The sequence below is a fragment of the Artemia sp. Qi Xiang Cuo genome, chromosome 10, assembly GCF_049724085.1.
Source record: "Artemia sp. Qi Xiang Cuo chromosome 10, ASM4972408v1, whole genome shotgun sequence".
NCBI classification, from domain to species: domain Eukaryota; kingdom Metazoa; phylum Arthropoda; class Branchiopoda; order Anostraca; family Artemiidae; genus Artemia; species Artemia sp. Qi Xiang Cuo.
The window spans coordinates 42,042,504-42,058,975 of NC_142803.1; the positions used below are offsets into that span (position 1 = coordinate 42,042,504).

Sequence of the window (16,472 nt, forward strand, 5' to 3'; positions counted from 1 at the left end):
AAAATATTCCTTTGTTACTCTTCTTAGCTAAGGATTTCAAGACATGCTCTCATTTGGCAGTTAGTTATATACAATACTAACCAAAGAATGTGGAAAACTTACAAGAATTGAGACTTTGGCAATTTAAAATGGTAGGATAGGGACTAGAAAAAAATAGCGAAAAATGTAGCGTAGCCCGGCAAATTCATTGAAAAAGTAGACATTTACACTGAAAATTAGATATTTGATATGAATAATCTACAAAACAATAGCAATAAAGCTGAGATTTCCCTACAAGTGATCATTAATAAACGTGCTTTCCAGAATCATTTAAAGTCAACATACAGTCTATACAAACAAAGGCTAGATTAAATTGAAAAATATTAGCAAGTTAATAAGACTATTTTACCTTAAGCTGGTGAGTGTACTTGGGACAAACTTCCGCCTCCTTTACCCTCTTCTGCATTGAAAGCAACTGAAGAGACAAGTATGTAGCAGTTTGGGTCAAACAAAGTGACCAAACTCCAAATGGCGTTGAATATTTTTGTTTTCCGCCATTTATAAGTTTTCGATACTCTATAGGTACAAACATTGGCTAAGTAGGCCTATCGCACTTAAGAATCCTAAGAATATGCATTTTCTTTTGATTAGTAGTTTAATCTTGGCGACCAATTATATGCAGTTTTACATTTTACGTGAAGTGACTTAAGTCAAGAACGGCAAGGTAAAATACAATGATCTCGTGAAATGAAACAGAAATCCGCGATAGTATGTATAAGCAAAACGTATGTATTTCTATTGATAAATTCTTGATCTTCCTACTGCTGATTGGTTCTTGATACTAAAATTTAAAGGTAGCGCTGGGGTACAGATCTACCGCCATTCGTCCATGCCATTTTCTTTCTTCACCTTCTTCAATTTCAAAACACGTGAAATTCCGCCAAAAATTAAAAAACTGAATAAATCATCTCTGAAATGGAGGAAGAGAATAGATTATCTAGGATAAAAGGAACACGACAGTCGAGAATTAAGCCTTATGAAAGGCCTACTAATGTGCGAAACGATAATGTAAGTTGCCTGTTCTTCAGAGCTAAAAGTCATTAAGGCCTAGACTATTCCCTAATTTTACTCCAGGTCTAGGCTATCCTCAACTTATTCCAGATCTGACCTTGTTAGTAGATTAAAATAACCTGGAATAAAGTTTTAGGATTACCACAGGGGATGTAAATTTATTGAGGTTTAAGTAACTTAGGCTTAACTTTGCTAGGCTACCTTAAAGATTAATATAGACTAGTCCAAGCTTGACTCCAAATATCCTAATTGCTACTCATGAAATATGCACCTCAGCCTCCTTCATTAGGCAAGGTTATACCCTAGACTATATGCAAAGGTTTGGATTTTCTCAGATTGACTTTAGACTAGGGTAAAAGACCAGTAACCAATTGAGCAAAATTATGTAAAACTTAAAACCTCATATCTTGTTATCAAATTAGAGTTGGAAAGGTTTGTATAGGCCAATGAATAGCTAAAAATCCAAGCTATGCAACAACATGGTTATTATTAAAATTATTTAAGATTATTCACTTAAAATTATTAGTTTATTGACTTACCTAGAAAGACCTCTTTTTGGAAATACCAATTATCCTATTTTAATGTATATATCCTTTTAGTGTTTCAGTTTTATTCACATATAAACAGAAAGCTGATTGTCTTCTGATTCTAAAAATACTACTCTTATTTCTTGATTTTTATTCTATAAATCACAAATATTAAATATATATTTCTTTCATTTCACTTGCTTGTCAAAACAGAGACCACACATTGGATTTATGATGACAAATTACTCCCACTGGCTCTAGTGAGAGATGATTGGCTCTACACTTGCATTGTGTCATACTGTAGTAAAAAAGGGACAGTCCAAAAACCCATTGCTATTTTTCCAAAATGCCAAAGAAAAGTGGTCTTTCTCAAAAAGAGGTCTTTTACCCTATTTTGCATTGTGGGTAAAATTCTATTTTAGCTACTTTTGGCTATCTTGGAATCCACTATTTCTCCCTCTAGAGAGTCCTGAAAATTGCCTACATGACAGGCCTATAGCCTACCTAGCCTAGGCCTAGGGTAAGACACCCAGTAGTCGGCCACCTGCCTATTCTCGGACAGAATGTAACTAACAGGGAACCTACCTCTAGACACCTGCATTCTAAAAACTTTCTAAGCACATTAGCCTAGAGGTAGGTTCCCTGTTAGTTACATTCTGTCCAAGAATAGGCAGGTGGCCGACTACTGGGTGTCTTACCCTATTCAAACTTTGGCAAAAAAACATTTTACCTTAATATTCAGTTATTAGTTTCTTTTTCTCTAGCTTTTGTTCTTAAAATATAATTCCTGTTATTTAAGTAGAATTTTAAGCCATATCAATGTTTTTTTTTCCAAAATTAGGAAATGTATTTGCATAGCCTATCTTTAAAACTTTATAAATTGGGATCGAGCAAGGTTGTGAAGCTGAAAACAATTTTGTTGTTCTTCATTTAAGCAGAATATGTATTTTGCAAGTTTTCACTTTTATAGCACACATATTTTAAAGGTCATCAAAGGTCAGGACCCTCTAGAGAGAGAAGGAGTAGAGGTAGGTACTTCAAAATACCTTTCCTGGACATACTTTACCCTGTAGATCCATCCCTGAAAGTTTCATTTTCCTAACCTAACCCCTTTCCAAGATAGCAAAAAGTAGCTAAAGTAGAATTTTACCTCATTGTGAACCACCTAGGGTAAAATTTTACTTTAGGGGCTTTTTGGTATCTTGAAAATTAGGTGGTAAATTTTCTGATTAACACACTAATGAGATAGATAAGAAATAGGCTTGACACATCTTGAGAATGAGAATTTTATCCTGAATCCAAATATAGGCTTAACATTCACTTTTGCCAGAAATGGACTTTTCTTCCCTTCTCCTTAATGTTTAAATATATGGGTAGGCCTAGGCTAAATTTTTTGCAGTTTACATTACTGACTTACAAATAAAGTGAACATACCACTTGATTCCTTTTTTAAGCTCTTTATTAATATGTTAATCACTTTTACCACAAATGAATTTTACACCCACCCCTATACATACCAATTCAGGATATATATTTACACTTAAGGGGAGAGGATAATATTTATTTCTGGTGCAAATGAGAGGTATGTTTAAACTTTACCCCCCCCCCCCATCCCCTAATGTGCTAATCTATACCATGAATTGGTATATATAGGAGTGGGGGTAAAATTTATTTGTGGTAAAAGTGATAATTAGATTTGTAAAGAGCATAAAAAAAGGCATTGAGTGGTATGTTCACTTTATTCATAAGTCAATAATATGAACTGCAAAAAATTTACCAATATATACCCTGAATTATATATATGCTCTTAAATTCTCTTTAAGTCCTCTTTTTAAAACTGATATGACAGTTTGTCAAAATAATGAAAAAAATCATTGCAGATTTACAATTCAGGGAATATATTTGCACATCAGAGGGAGGGGGTAAAGTTTATCCCCAGCAGAAATTAGTGTTATACTTGGATTCAGGATAAAATTATGATTCTAAAGGTATGTCTATATCTTAGCTACATTATTAGTGAGTTAATTGGAAAATTTTACCATTGAATTAAGTGAATAAGACTGTATATGCCAAGAGAAGGACATGTGGAGAAGAAAACATGCTAAGAAAACATTTCATACTTCATAACATACAGAATAATTGCAGCTAACACATTTTACATGCAGCCCTGCTATACTCTACACCCCCCACCCCCCCTTGATTTGCAAATATATTGGCCTAGCCTGATTTATATATTTCCAATGCATTCTGCCACCTGTCACTTGTTTTTCTGGTTCTCATTTTATCACAGTTGATTCAGTTTGCAGCTACATGGGTTGAAACAAGTGAGAAGCATTGGGAGAATAGATAGGAAATATATAGTTTTGGCTATTTATTCACACATTAGGGGAGAGGGGTAAATTGTAGCAGGTCCGCATGCCAAATGTGTTAACTACAACTATTTTGTATATTATGAAGTATGCATTGTTTTCTTAACATGTTTCCTTCTCTACAGGTCCTTCTCTAGAGATATACCAATGAAACTCTCAAGAATGTTATTCAAAATGGCATCAGTTTATAATTATGCCATCCTAGAAATCTCAAGACTTCTAAGGAAGTCTAAGAGACATCTGGAGAGAAGGATATTTTTTGTACTTTACCATATGTTCCAGGGTTGAGCAAAAAACTAAAAAGAATTTTACAAAGTAATGGTTTTAAGGTAGATTTGAAAATTAGTAATACTTCAAGTAGTTTTCTGAATTCTGGAAAGGATGGAACTTCAATAGAGCAGTAAAGTAGTGTCTGTACTTGCAGAAGCTCCTATGTAGGATGTTTTAGCCAGAATTAAAAAATTAGATTAGGGAAACATCAAGAGTCTATTTTGTCAACCCAAAAGGAAAAATCAAAACCTAAAAATTTCATGTCAGCTCTATCTGAGCATGTTTTTAATTTCCCAGACCATTTTACTATGCTCAACTGAATTTGGCTTAAATTCAATTTCTGATAATTTATTACACTCAAATAAAATAAATTTCATTTCTGTCAATACCATTAACCTTTGTTTACCTAATTATGAATCTTCTCAGCAGAAATCAGGCCAATGACCTGGAAACTGGGAAGTCAAAGAGATTTGCATCTGTAGCTGCTTTAAGAAAATAAGTGTGTTAAACAATTTGTAATTAATTTGTTGTTTTGTCTAAATAATCATGTTCAATTTGTATTATTTTAGTTTATCTGCTGAAGGTAGTCACTGTATATATGACAAAATAGCCAAAAATCTTGTGTTGGTTCAATCTTAAAAAAAAACAAGGATTTGTCCCTGTTGAACTGTTATTTGTATGTAAAGGATACAAATCATCAGGAGATGTAGGACACTATAGATTTATATTATCTAGGTCAAAAGGGCAGGGAAGATTGTCACAAATACAAATATGATATTTGGAAGGAATATAAAGTAAGAAATATAATGGTGCCACTTCAATTTGATTTACGTGATTCCTTCTAAGGATCTGCTAATATCCACTGTTAACTGTAATTAATTAAAAAAAAATTTCTACAAGACAAAGTTTTCAAAGAAAAGTAAAGAGCTCCATTAAACCAAGAAAGAGCAAAAATAAAGCCAAATAATCTTCCAAGCATAAAACTACCACAAATTATCAATAATTAAATGAATCAAAACAAACGGAAATTACAATAAATAGCCAATTCAAACTCATAACAAGTAAAAATTAACATGAGCTGGGCTGATAACTCCTATGCCTTCTCAAGACCAGAATACAATTTGCACTTTACTGAAACAAAAACAAACAAATGACTTTGGATTGTCTGTTTAATTGACATATACTGAAATTTCTTCTTTGAAGGTTTTGATGTTTTTTTATTTAGTTTTTGTTTTAGGTGAAAATATTTCAAATGTATTTTGTTTTCAGTAAAGTGCAAATTGTGTTCTGGTCTTGAGAAGGCATAGAGGTTATTAGCCCTGCTCATGTTAATTTTTACTTGTCTTGAGTTTGACTCAGCTTTTTTATTGGAATTTCTGTTTGTTTTGAGTTTCATTTATTTATTCATAGTGATTTGTGTTTTTTTTATGCTTGGAAGATTATTTGACTTTATTTTTGCTCACTCTTGGCTTAATATAGCTCTTTACTTTTGTTTGAAAAACTTGTCTTGTGGAACAGTTTTTTAAATTAATTTCTGTTCATTTTTTATTGACATAGTCTTTTTCATGGGAAAATAATGTTTTACATCTTTTCGGTTTTTTCTATAAGAATCCATAGTATGGGCTGCTATTTGTATGTTGAAGAAACTTTTTCAATAATTTTTAATCTTGACAGAAACAGATTTTTTTAATTTAATTTTATAGCTTCTGAAGCTGACCTGAAAAATAAAACTTAATAACATTCCCCAAAAATTATATCTATGCTTTTTGACAACCTGGATACACTTACACTCTTCTTATTTATTTAAATTGTAAGAGTAGAGGTAGTAATAGTAGTATCCCCAAAAGTTTCAACTTAATACCCCCAGTAGTTCTCAATATATTGCTGAGGTGTCTTGTTGGCAACCATAAACACAAGACCTTTTGATTGATTTTAAAGTAACATTTAGTTTTAAAGCTCAATGAGCCAATTCCATAATTGTGGGGGGTTGACATGCACAATATCCTTATAGACATAGTTGCTGCCATTTTACTATGCTGAACAAAATGCCTGTCTGAAAATTTTGACTGGGTGCGTTTGGAAAATGTATGGGCTTAAGTGAAGGGCTGCTTGCCCTCCAATCTCTTGTTTCTCTTAAAAAAAGCACCAGACACTTGGACTGTAATTGAAGTGCAAAGGGGAGGACTTCCCCTGTCATTTTCTAGCAAAATCATATTTAAACATGTTAAAACAAAATGAAAACATTTTAAACGTATTTTGTTTTCAGTAGAATGCAAAATATGGTCTGGTCTTGAGATGGCCCTACCCATGTTAATTTTTGCTTGTTTTGAATTTGACTTGGTTAATTATTGTATGGTTTAAATACACAAAATACATTTAAAATGTTTTAACTTTTCAAACTTTAATAAATCACAAATTATTAAAACTTTGAGGAATATATATTACCATATGTATACTAAAATGACAATTCACAGTCTTTTTTTTAGTTAAGTGCAAATTAAGTTCTGGTCTTGAGAAGGTATGGGGGTTGTCAAAGACATAATTTCCAGACTTTTCAACTACACTTAACAAAATGCCTCTCTCTAAAATTTTGATTAGATGTGTTTTGGGAATTGATGGGCATGGGAGGGTGGTTTGTAGCCCTCCAATCACTTTTGACTAATAAAAAGGGCACTAGCCCTTTGAGTCTTTTCAGTGAGCCTTTTTGATGTTTCTACAACAACAAATGGCCATCTCAAAATTTCTATCAGATGCATTTTGGGAAAGTACAAGGTTTTTTTTGGTGGGGAGGGGGGGAAGGTTTATCCACCCTCTGATCACTCCGAATATTAAGAAGTACACTAGAACTTCTGATTACAGATCCAACGAGCCCCCTCCAAAGTTTATACAATCACTTTTTCTGTATAAATTGTATTTAGCTTACAACCCTTGCTCTGAGGGCTGGGGGGTTGTCATCCTCAAAGACATAATTTCCAGACCTTTCAATCATGTTGAACAAAATGGCTATCTCAAAATTTTTATTGAATGGGAGGAGGATTAGTTGCCCTCCATTCACTTTTGACTATTAAAAAGAGCACTAGCCCTTTCAATTACTAATCAAATGAGCCCTTTTTGAAGTTTCTATGACACCTCCTTCAATACAAAGTGCCCTGTTCTAAACCAAAAAAAAAAAAAAAATTCATACATAGTGCTGCCTATGATTCTCTTACCAAAATAATTTTAATATTTAGCAAAGAAAGTTTATAGTTTTTTCACAATTGAATTAAAATTTTTAACTAGGCAGACATGTAATTATCTTAGGCAATCATTTATAATATCCAAATCTTTTATTTGAAATAATAAGGTTATTCAGTAATTCACCTTTTTTTAGATTACACTACTAGGTAGAAGGTGAACACACCACTCTATGCATCTTTTTATACTCTCACCAAATATACACATCTTTTTATGCTCTTACCAAATATACTAGTTACTTACTCTGTAAATTTAATTTTGAGTCCTTGAAGGTGGCACTTTGTTGTTTGATATTTGCCAGTAGAAAGTTGTTACTAAAATTTCTGAAACGCTTCAAAATCCATTTAATACTTTTGTTTTGTGTATTGTAAAGTAAGAATTTTATTATTAAAGTATTCCCTCCAGAAGAGGCCATTGACCAGAATGATGTACATAGTCTAGGGCTCTATACCTATTCTTAATCTTTTAGCTAGCAAAGTTACCGGAACAACAGTACATTTACCAATAGGATAAAAATACCATTTGTCTTGACCCACTAAAGCTCATCTGTTCTAATATCTACCTGGTAAGCTAGCCTCGGCTGTGTCAGACCTAATTGTAAAGAAAGGAATGGTTATGTTACCAAACACAGTCTTAGACACAGAGCTAGATTTGGTATATTAGGCAACGTTTCTATTATTTTGGTATCTAAAAGGTGAAGATACCACTTAAAATACTGTTTAATGCTCCTTTCAAATACACTTCTTGCCACTGTTGTAAGTTCCGTTTTGAGCCTTTAAAGGGGTTTCAAAGTGTATCATGGCAAACAGTTATGTATGGTTTTTGGCAGTAGAACTAAGATGAAGCATGTTATATTAATATACCTTCATTCCTGGTTTGTAGGAAACACTATAATAACAAAAAGTTAGTACCAATCAAATCCTCATTCAGTGCTCTTTCCAAGTATAATTGTTGCTAGTATGAAAATGGTCTCTCCACTATGAAAATGGTTTCATTGGAAATAGAAAGTTCCTATCTATGAGTTACTATATTACCTACCTATGAAAGTTACTATTTATGAGTCAAAAGTGATCAAAGAGCAGCTAGTCTAATCCACCCCCCCCCATCCCATGCCTTTCCCCCAAAATGCATCAAATTACAATTTTTAGATATGCTTGGATGCATATCTAAAGGGATGCTTGTATATACTTCAGAGAGGGCTAATTTGTGCCAAAGTTCTTGTTCACTTTTTAAGAGTCAAAAGAGATCGGAGGGCAACTTCCCCCCCCCCTTGAAACCCCTTTTTCCCAAATGTATCAGGTAAAAATTTTGAGATAGCTGTGTTGTTAAAAATAGTTAAAAAATGAGATAATGAAAACTATGGTGTTGACACAAACCCCCAAGACCCAGGGGAAGTCGTTGTAAGTTATGCCCTGGGGGCACATATGTCTTTTATGGAATTGATGCTCGTGTAAATTTTGGAGAGGGCTCATTTGATTGGAAATTGAAAGTTCTAGTTCACTTTTTAAGAGTCAAAAGTGATCAGAGGGCAGTTAGCCTTCTCCCCCTCTGGTCTGTTTTCCCCCAAATGCATCAGATCAAAATTTTGATATAGCTTTTTTGTCAAAAATTGTTCAAAGTTCAGATAACAAACAATCTAGTGTTGACACAATCCCCCAGGGCCCAAGGGCAGGCATTGTAAGTTATGCCATGGGGGCAAATTATGCCATGTCAAAGTAACAATAAGCAAGTTCCATAACTCAGAGCAATTTCCCCGGGGTTTGGGGGGGGGGGGGGGGGTTCAACCCCAGAAGCATATTTATTTTTCATTTGAACTTTATTGAATAAAAGGGCAATCTCAAAATTTTTACCACATGCCCTTTGAAAAAGTGGGGCATGGGATAGTTGACTACTGATTGCTTTTGACTCTTAAAATAGAACTAGAAGTTTCAATTTCCAATCAAATGAGCCCCCCTCCAAAGTTAATATGACCACCCCTTCCACAAAAACCTTATATTCTAATAATAGGCAACTTAAATAAATTACAATCCTTGCCCCAGGGCTATGGAGGATTACTCAGCCCCTAAGTTATAGTAATTTGAATTTTGGATTATTTTTAACAAAATGGCTATTTCAAAATTTTGATAAGATGGATTTTGGGGGGAAAAGGCCCAAGGGGGGGGGCTTGTTACTTTTCGATCACTTTTGACACTGAAAATTCCCATTTGCACTGCGAGCATGAGGATATTAGGTAGTCGGATTTAATGCTAGGGGGTGTCTTGTTTGATTACCCTGCAAAGTTTGTAGAGCCAGCTCTTCTATTAAAACCTTATATGCCCCTGCAGTATGAGTTACAGCCCCTCCCCCTGGCTCTGGGGGGAGGGGGTATGTTGACCCCAAAGTTTTTGTTATCTGATTGTTGAACTACTTCAAACAAACTGGCAATCTCAAAATTTTGATCAGATGCATTTGAAAAACAAAACAAAAAAACAGTGTTTGTGTGTGTGTTTGTGTTGGGGGGGGGGGGTAGATGCCCTCTAATCACTTTTGAGTCATAAAAAAAACAAGAACTTTCAATTTCCAATCAAATGAGCCACTTCTGGAATAGAGCAGAATTTTATTTTAAAAATTACTATCACACAATGATCGCCAAATTTGAATTTTATGTCAAAAAAAGTACTATATATGTCTCAAAAGCACTATACATATATATATATATATATATATATATATATATATATATATATATATCATCTTCAGAACATGACGTTCAAGTCAAACATAATTCATTGTAAAAAAATATATTTAAAAAAAACTACACTTAGTTAAAAAGTCAATATTAAAAATAAATAGAAAACAATAAAATCAATGAAAATACATAAAAAATATGATGGGTCAAAATTTAGAAATTTTTGTTATACATGTTTACAAAACTAGGTATAAAACTTTTTGCTAACTGCTGATGAGCACAGCATACCAGCTGAAGTTTCTCAACAGGCACTGCAACCCTTCGTGGGAGTTGTTTTGTTGTGGATTTAGGGGGGAAAAGGGTTTTGTGAATTGGGTGGCTCAGAGATTTTCTTCCAAGATCCATGCAGAGTTTCTTTCTTCTTCTTTTTTCAGAGTTTGCATTTTAAACTTTGTCAGCAGCTCTTCATACGACATTTCTGCCTGCTTTGATACTATCATTAGAGCTCATTTCTGAGCTCTTTCGATCCTGGCGCTTTGCTCAGTAGTCAGCCCAAAATGCCATACAGGAGCTGTATATTCCAGAATTAGGCAAATAAAAGATGCAAATATTTGGAGGAGGTGATTTGGAGGGGCACCATGTTTTGACATAAGCTTGAGCATCTGCAGCCCAGCATTTCCCTTTTTTACTAGACTAGATGTGTTTGCTTCCCATTTTAAATCACTGGTAATAATAACTCCCAAGAGTTTAATTTTCCTTAATTTAACAGAATCAGAGATATTTGGTTCAGAAGAATTTAAAAATTAAATAGTTAAAATTGAAGATTTACTGTCATTTACTTTCATATTTGAACTGGAAGCTTTAGTCTTCACCTTATCAATTAAAATTTGAGCTTTACTACATTCATTTGCTTCACAAATTTCTCCAAGGGTAAGCTTGTTAACATATCTCTATTAGTTACCAAATTTATTATCAATGCAATTTATCGCAATTATCAAAATGATTGGGACCTAATTGGCTAATTGATTTACACCACAAAAAACTACTTTATTTTTCAATAAATAATTCTTTTATTTTAAAGTTATGAAACTATTTATTAAGAAACTCTGAATTATTTTTGAAGCAGATGGATTCACTTTAAAATCAAATAAAATCTTAGAAATTAAAATGTTATGATCAATTAAATCAAAACCCTTTTTAAAATCAATTGTTATTAAGTGTAGCCATTGACCAGGTTCATCGACATACTTAAAAATAAAATTTAAAAGACTGACTAGATAATGGAATGTTGATGTATTCTTTCTGTTACTGTACTGAAGAGGGTCAAGGAGGGGTTCAATTTAAGCTTTTAGCCAATTTGCTACAAAACTTTCGTATATTTTACTGAACAAGGGGGTCAAAATGATTGGCCTCACACCATCAAAATTAAGTTTAGTATCTTTTTTAGGGATTGGAGTAATATACCGTACCCTGTTTTCCATATTTGTGGGTAAACTGAAGAAGTTGAAATGCAATTAAAAACTTGTGTAAATGGCTTAGTCAATTTGTCAGGAAATGCTTTTATTAGTTCAATTGGGATGTCTATGGGGGTTATACTACTTCGTTTAAGTTTCTTTATTTTACTAAAAACTTGATCCTCAGAAATAGTAGGTAAAGGTACGCCATCATGTGGAATTTTCTGATACTCTTGGTTTGTTTTATCTACATTCGTTCGTTTTATTACTTCTGAAGTTTATACAACCTCTCCTTAAATAAAAACCTTATATATCTTGGGGCATAACTTAAAACACTTGCCCCCAGGCTCTGGGGGTTTGTACCAACCTCAGAGTTTTTAATGTCTGATGTTTGAACTATTTTTAACAAAATGGCAATCTCAAAATTTTTATCAGATCAGTTTTGGGAAAAAAGGCATGGGGGGTTGGGGCTAATTCCCCTTCAATCTCTTTTGACTCTATAAAAGTAAACTAGAACTTTCAATTTTAAATCAAATGAGCCCTCTCTGAAGTTTATACGAGCATCCCTTCTATAAGAACCATATATGCCCCCCAGGACATAACTTACAATGCTTGTCCCCAACCCCTGGGGAGTTGTTTCAACCCAGGAGTTTTAGTATCTGATATTAGAACTTTTTTTTAACAAAATGACCATCTCAAAATTTTTATCGAATGGGTTTGGGAAAAAAAGTCATGAAGGGGGAGGGGCTAGTTGCCCTCCGATCTCTTTTGACTCTGAGAAAGTGACTAGAACTTTTAATTTCCAATGAAGTGAGCCCTCTCTGACGTTTATTCACGCATCTCTTCTATAAGAACATTAACTTCCCCATTAGATAACTAGGCCCTTATGGCTGAAAACTATATGTGTCTTGAACAGTCTTGGAAAGAATAAACAAAATCAAATTGAATATTTGATATATAATGATATTAATTGTTGAAAGATCCATCTGTTCAAGATTTCTTTTTCACTGAAATTTTCATTTTGAATGTTGTAAGGAATGGAAAAGAAAATATTTGTAATCTAATTCGTTCTCAGTGAAGTGCCAATGACACCGTAGGCTTTAGGTTTTTACAGCTAAGGAAGGGGGCAGTATCCAAACTCTTGTTTGTAGTGAAACTGTATTGGTCTGGAACAATCTTGGAAAGAATTAATAAATTAAACTGAATATTTGATATATTTGAAGCCCATCAGTTCAAAAGTTTACTGTAATTTTAATATTTATTTTCAGTATTAAGTACAAAGGAAAATATTTGTAGCATAATTCGTTTTCAGTAAAGTGCCAATAACGCAATTAGTTATTAGACTTTTGCAGTGAGAGAAGGAGACAATACCCAGACTCTTGTTTGTAGTTATTTTTGTTCGTTTCAAGCTTAATTTGCATATTCAATTTAAGTTTCACTCGTTTTAAGATTTATTTATTCATTTATGTTAGTATCTAATGTATGCTTGTTTGCATTGCTTGTTTTATTTAATTCCTGTTCGTTTTAGGTTTCATTTATACTTCAATAGCAAAATAATTTTTTTCGTTTTAAGCTTGATTTGCATATTCAATTTAAGCATTACTTGCTTTAAGATTTATTTATTCATCAATATTATTATTAATTGTTTTATTTTTTTTTGCTATGATTGTTTTTTTAATTCCGGTTCGTTTTGGGTTTCATTTGTTCTTTAATAGTCATTTCTGGTCGTTTTGGGTTTGAATTTTAACAGATATTTGTATCTGCTGATCTTAAGTTTAGAATGGCCTTTACTTTTCTTTGAAAAGCTTCTTTTACGGAAAGTTTTTTTTTAATTAATACATATTAAGGCTGCTGGTTTCCTATAGTCACCATACATAGTGTAAAAGCTAGAAAAGTAACTGTATAACCTGTATTGCATTTTCTGCTAGAATTCTCAATTCTTTCAATAAAACAATTATTTTTTTTGTAGGGAATTTTCAAAAGATTATCTGGAGTTTTTAGTGCTGTTCCATCTTGGTTAAAAGAAAAATTATCACCAGGCAAAGTTTCAAATGGAGAAAGGGAAGAAACAACAAGTGTTCTTCAGGATAATGTTGCTAAAAGTAGTATCAGTGTTAGTTCAACTCCAAAACAAAGCACAGAAGACCAAGATGCTTTTCATACACCACCATCAACTACAATGCTCCCTGATGACCAAGGAGAAGACAGTGAAGCTGAAGGTAAGATATTGATCAGTATTTTTTATAGTTTCAATATTGTATTAGAGCTAAGAAAGTAGCAAAACCTGAGTTTCAGTGAAAGCGCTTTGTTAAAATTTATTTTTATAAATATATTTTTGAGATTCATCAGAAGATTTAGGGGATAGGCTGACAAAACAACTTTTCCTGGGAGTGGCTGGTGTTTAAATGAAGTTTACTTAATGCCAAAATATTCAGATTCCAAGAGTATTTGGCATTCTAGAGATTACAAGAAATGACATGAAACCGTCATAGCTCCAAAAGCAAACTTTTCAGGGATCATATAATGTCATACTAACTAAAGTTTTGCATTTAGTTTTTGTTCATGTTTTTATGCATTTTCGTAAATTTGGGCCCTGAAATAATTCTAGTTACCTAGTCCCTTGGGAGGTGGGAAAGTGAATCTATCAAAAGGAGGGATCAACACCAAACCTGACTGGAAGTAAGAACCTGTGTCCTAGCTTTGTCTTTTGGATACCAGGAGACAATAAGCCTCTGGAAGGGAAGAGAGGGGCCCTGGATATCAGCCCAAAAGGATATCAGGATATGGATATCAGGATATCAGGATATGGGGGATATCAGCCCAAAAGTTGTTGCATCTCAAACGAAATTTGGTTGAATGTAAATGCTAGTGCACTTGTTCTGTCTTTTGGAGATCAGGACTTGATGCATATATTGGTGGCAGACGGAGGGGATTTTTTTATCCTTGTCGTCAGAAGAACTGCCGAATGGGTTGTCAGACCTCTATTGACAAGTAAGAGCCCTTGTTTTATCTGTTGCACACATACATATAATCCAACCTCTAGAGGGTAGGAGGGGGAAGAATAAAGGGGGCTTGAAATTCTTATCATTGAAACATATGCCAAAAAGCTTCTTAGTTTTATCTTCCTTGGGGTTCAGATCTGTTCGGAACTTGTTGGAGGAATGAGAGGAGAAGGATTCCTAAATTCTTGTTATTAGGCTTTCTAAAAGAAAAGGGCTATCAACCCAGTAGCGGTTTTAGGCCTCATAATCTGGGGGGGAGGGTAAGACATACCATAGGAGTATAAAAATATAAGATAAAAGGAAGTTAATACCTGATGTCAGAAAAACAAGAGTGGGGCAGTTGCCTCCATCCCTGCTCAGGCCTAGAACCGCCCCTGTATTGGTCCTGTATTTAATATAGCTTATTGCAATTTATTTACATCACTGACTGCCAGTGAACACCATTCTCTTTCAAAGAGAATGGTGTTCATTGGCTGTCAGCAATGGTTCCCATTTTTTTTTCCTAGTGGCTCCTTAACATATTTTATGGACCCCTTATAGCTAAAACTACAATTAAAAAAATAGTATATGTACTGACTAAGCATGGGCACTGTTCTGTTTTTCTGAGGAAACAGAAAAAACAAACAAACAGGGCTTGAATAAAACAGAACAGAAACAGAACATGTAAACAAAAAACAGAAGACCTGTTTCTGTTTCTGATCTGTTTTTTTGGTAAAAACAGAAAACAGCTGTTTCTGATAAAAAAAAAACAGCTGTTTAAACAGCTGTTTTTCGAACACCTAAGCGTTAAAGAAAAAAATTCTTAATGGTAAGTTTTGGCGTTATTATCGTAAAGTTAATTATAACATTAGTTGTTCAAGCCTTAAAGCTTATCATTTAAAAATTGTGCTTTTCCCTTATTTGGACGTTGTCCGGGGATACTGCTTTCGCACGAAATAATCTGCAATCAAAAATGTATTTTTGCTTGACGCACAAGTAGTAGTACGTTAAGAGGCTTTAGAGCGGTTTTTGACAACTCCAGAAAGATCTCTTGGTTTGGGTGCATAAAATGAATGGGTCTCAAATGTGAACACATTAACCTTTTAGTTTGTCCTTAGCTTCTCGTCAGGATTGCCACTTGCCATGGGTAGTGCTTTGCTGTGGTGTTAACACTTTTGAAAAAACTTAGTACTCTCGCAGCATTTTTTTCGCCAAAAAGAGCAGTTTTTCTAATATATGGGGCGAAAAATTGTCTGCGCACATAAATATTGCCATAATTTTATTCTTTATAGTTATTTTTCTTCCATTTTCCCATTCCAAAAATATACTTTTATGTTTACACAGCATCTACTCAAACTTCCTGGAAATACATACTAGTTATTCGAGACAATTTGAAACTACAATAATTTTCAGCATGAAATTACGCCGTCAGCTCAAAGTCATTATTATTTAAGCATAGCAAATAGTTGATTTGGGAGGGGACAATTTTCCCCTCCAGACCATGCTTTCCCCTCCCCCTACTCTATCCTAATTTGTGGAAGCCATCTTAAACAAAACCATGAAAGAAGAAAAATGCACGGGAAAATGAAACGTCTTACTGCTAGTAAAAAAATTGAGTGTTACCTCGCAGCTTAAAGCAGCCTGTTAAGATTAATTATTTCCAAACCCATTTGTGTGTAAATTTTCCAAAAGAAAAATTAATGGTTTAAGGGCACGTTGCATTTTTTATGGAGCTTTGTGCTAGAAAATATTGTTCAATGCCCTCCACCAAATTCATTCTTAAGTAAATAAGTAATATGAAATTTCTCAAATTTTGAATTTCAAAGGACCTTAGACTCTTTGCTACATAATATTTCTTTAAGTATTCTCTTCTTTTAAATAGGTTTTCAAAGGATGGAGTGGGAGTTGGAGTGGCGAGT

At 33.7% G+C, this 16,472-nt stretch overlaps 1 protein-coding gene across 1 annotated transcript in view; it reads left to right on the top strand.

Annotated features, from left to right (window-relative positions):
• The first annotated feature begins 912 nt into the window (after window positions 1-912).
• Window positions 913-16,472, top strand: part of LOC148947776 (uncharacterized) — an 83,064-nt gene continuing 67,504 nt past the window's right edge. The window contains exons 1-2 of the mRNA XM_089095430.1: window positions 913-1,047; window positions 13,542-13,791. Coding sequence (XP_088951556.1) covers window positions 955-1,047; window positions 13,542-13,791 — 343 coding nt within the window. The 5' untranslated portion in view covers window positions 913-954. The remainder of the gene's footprint in view (window positions 1,048-13,541; window positions 13,792-16,472) is intronic.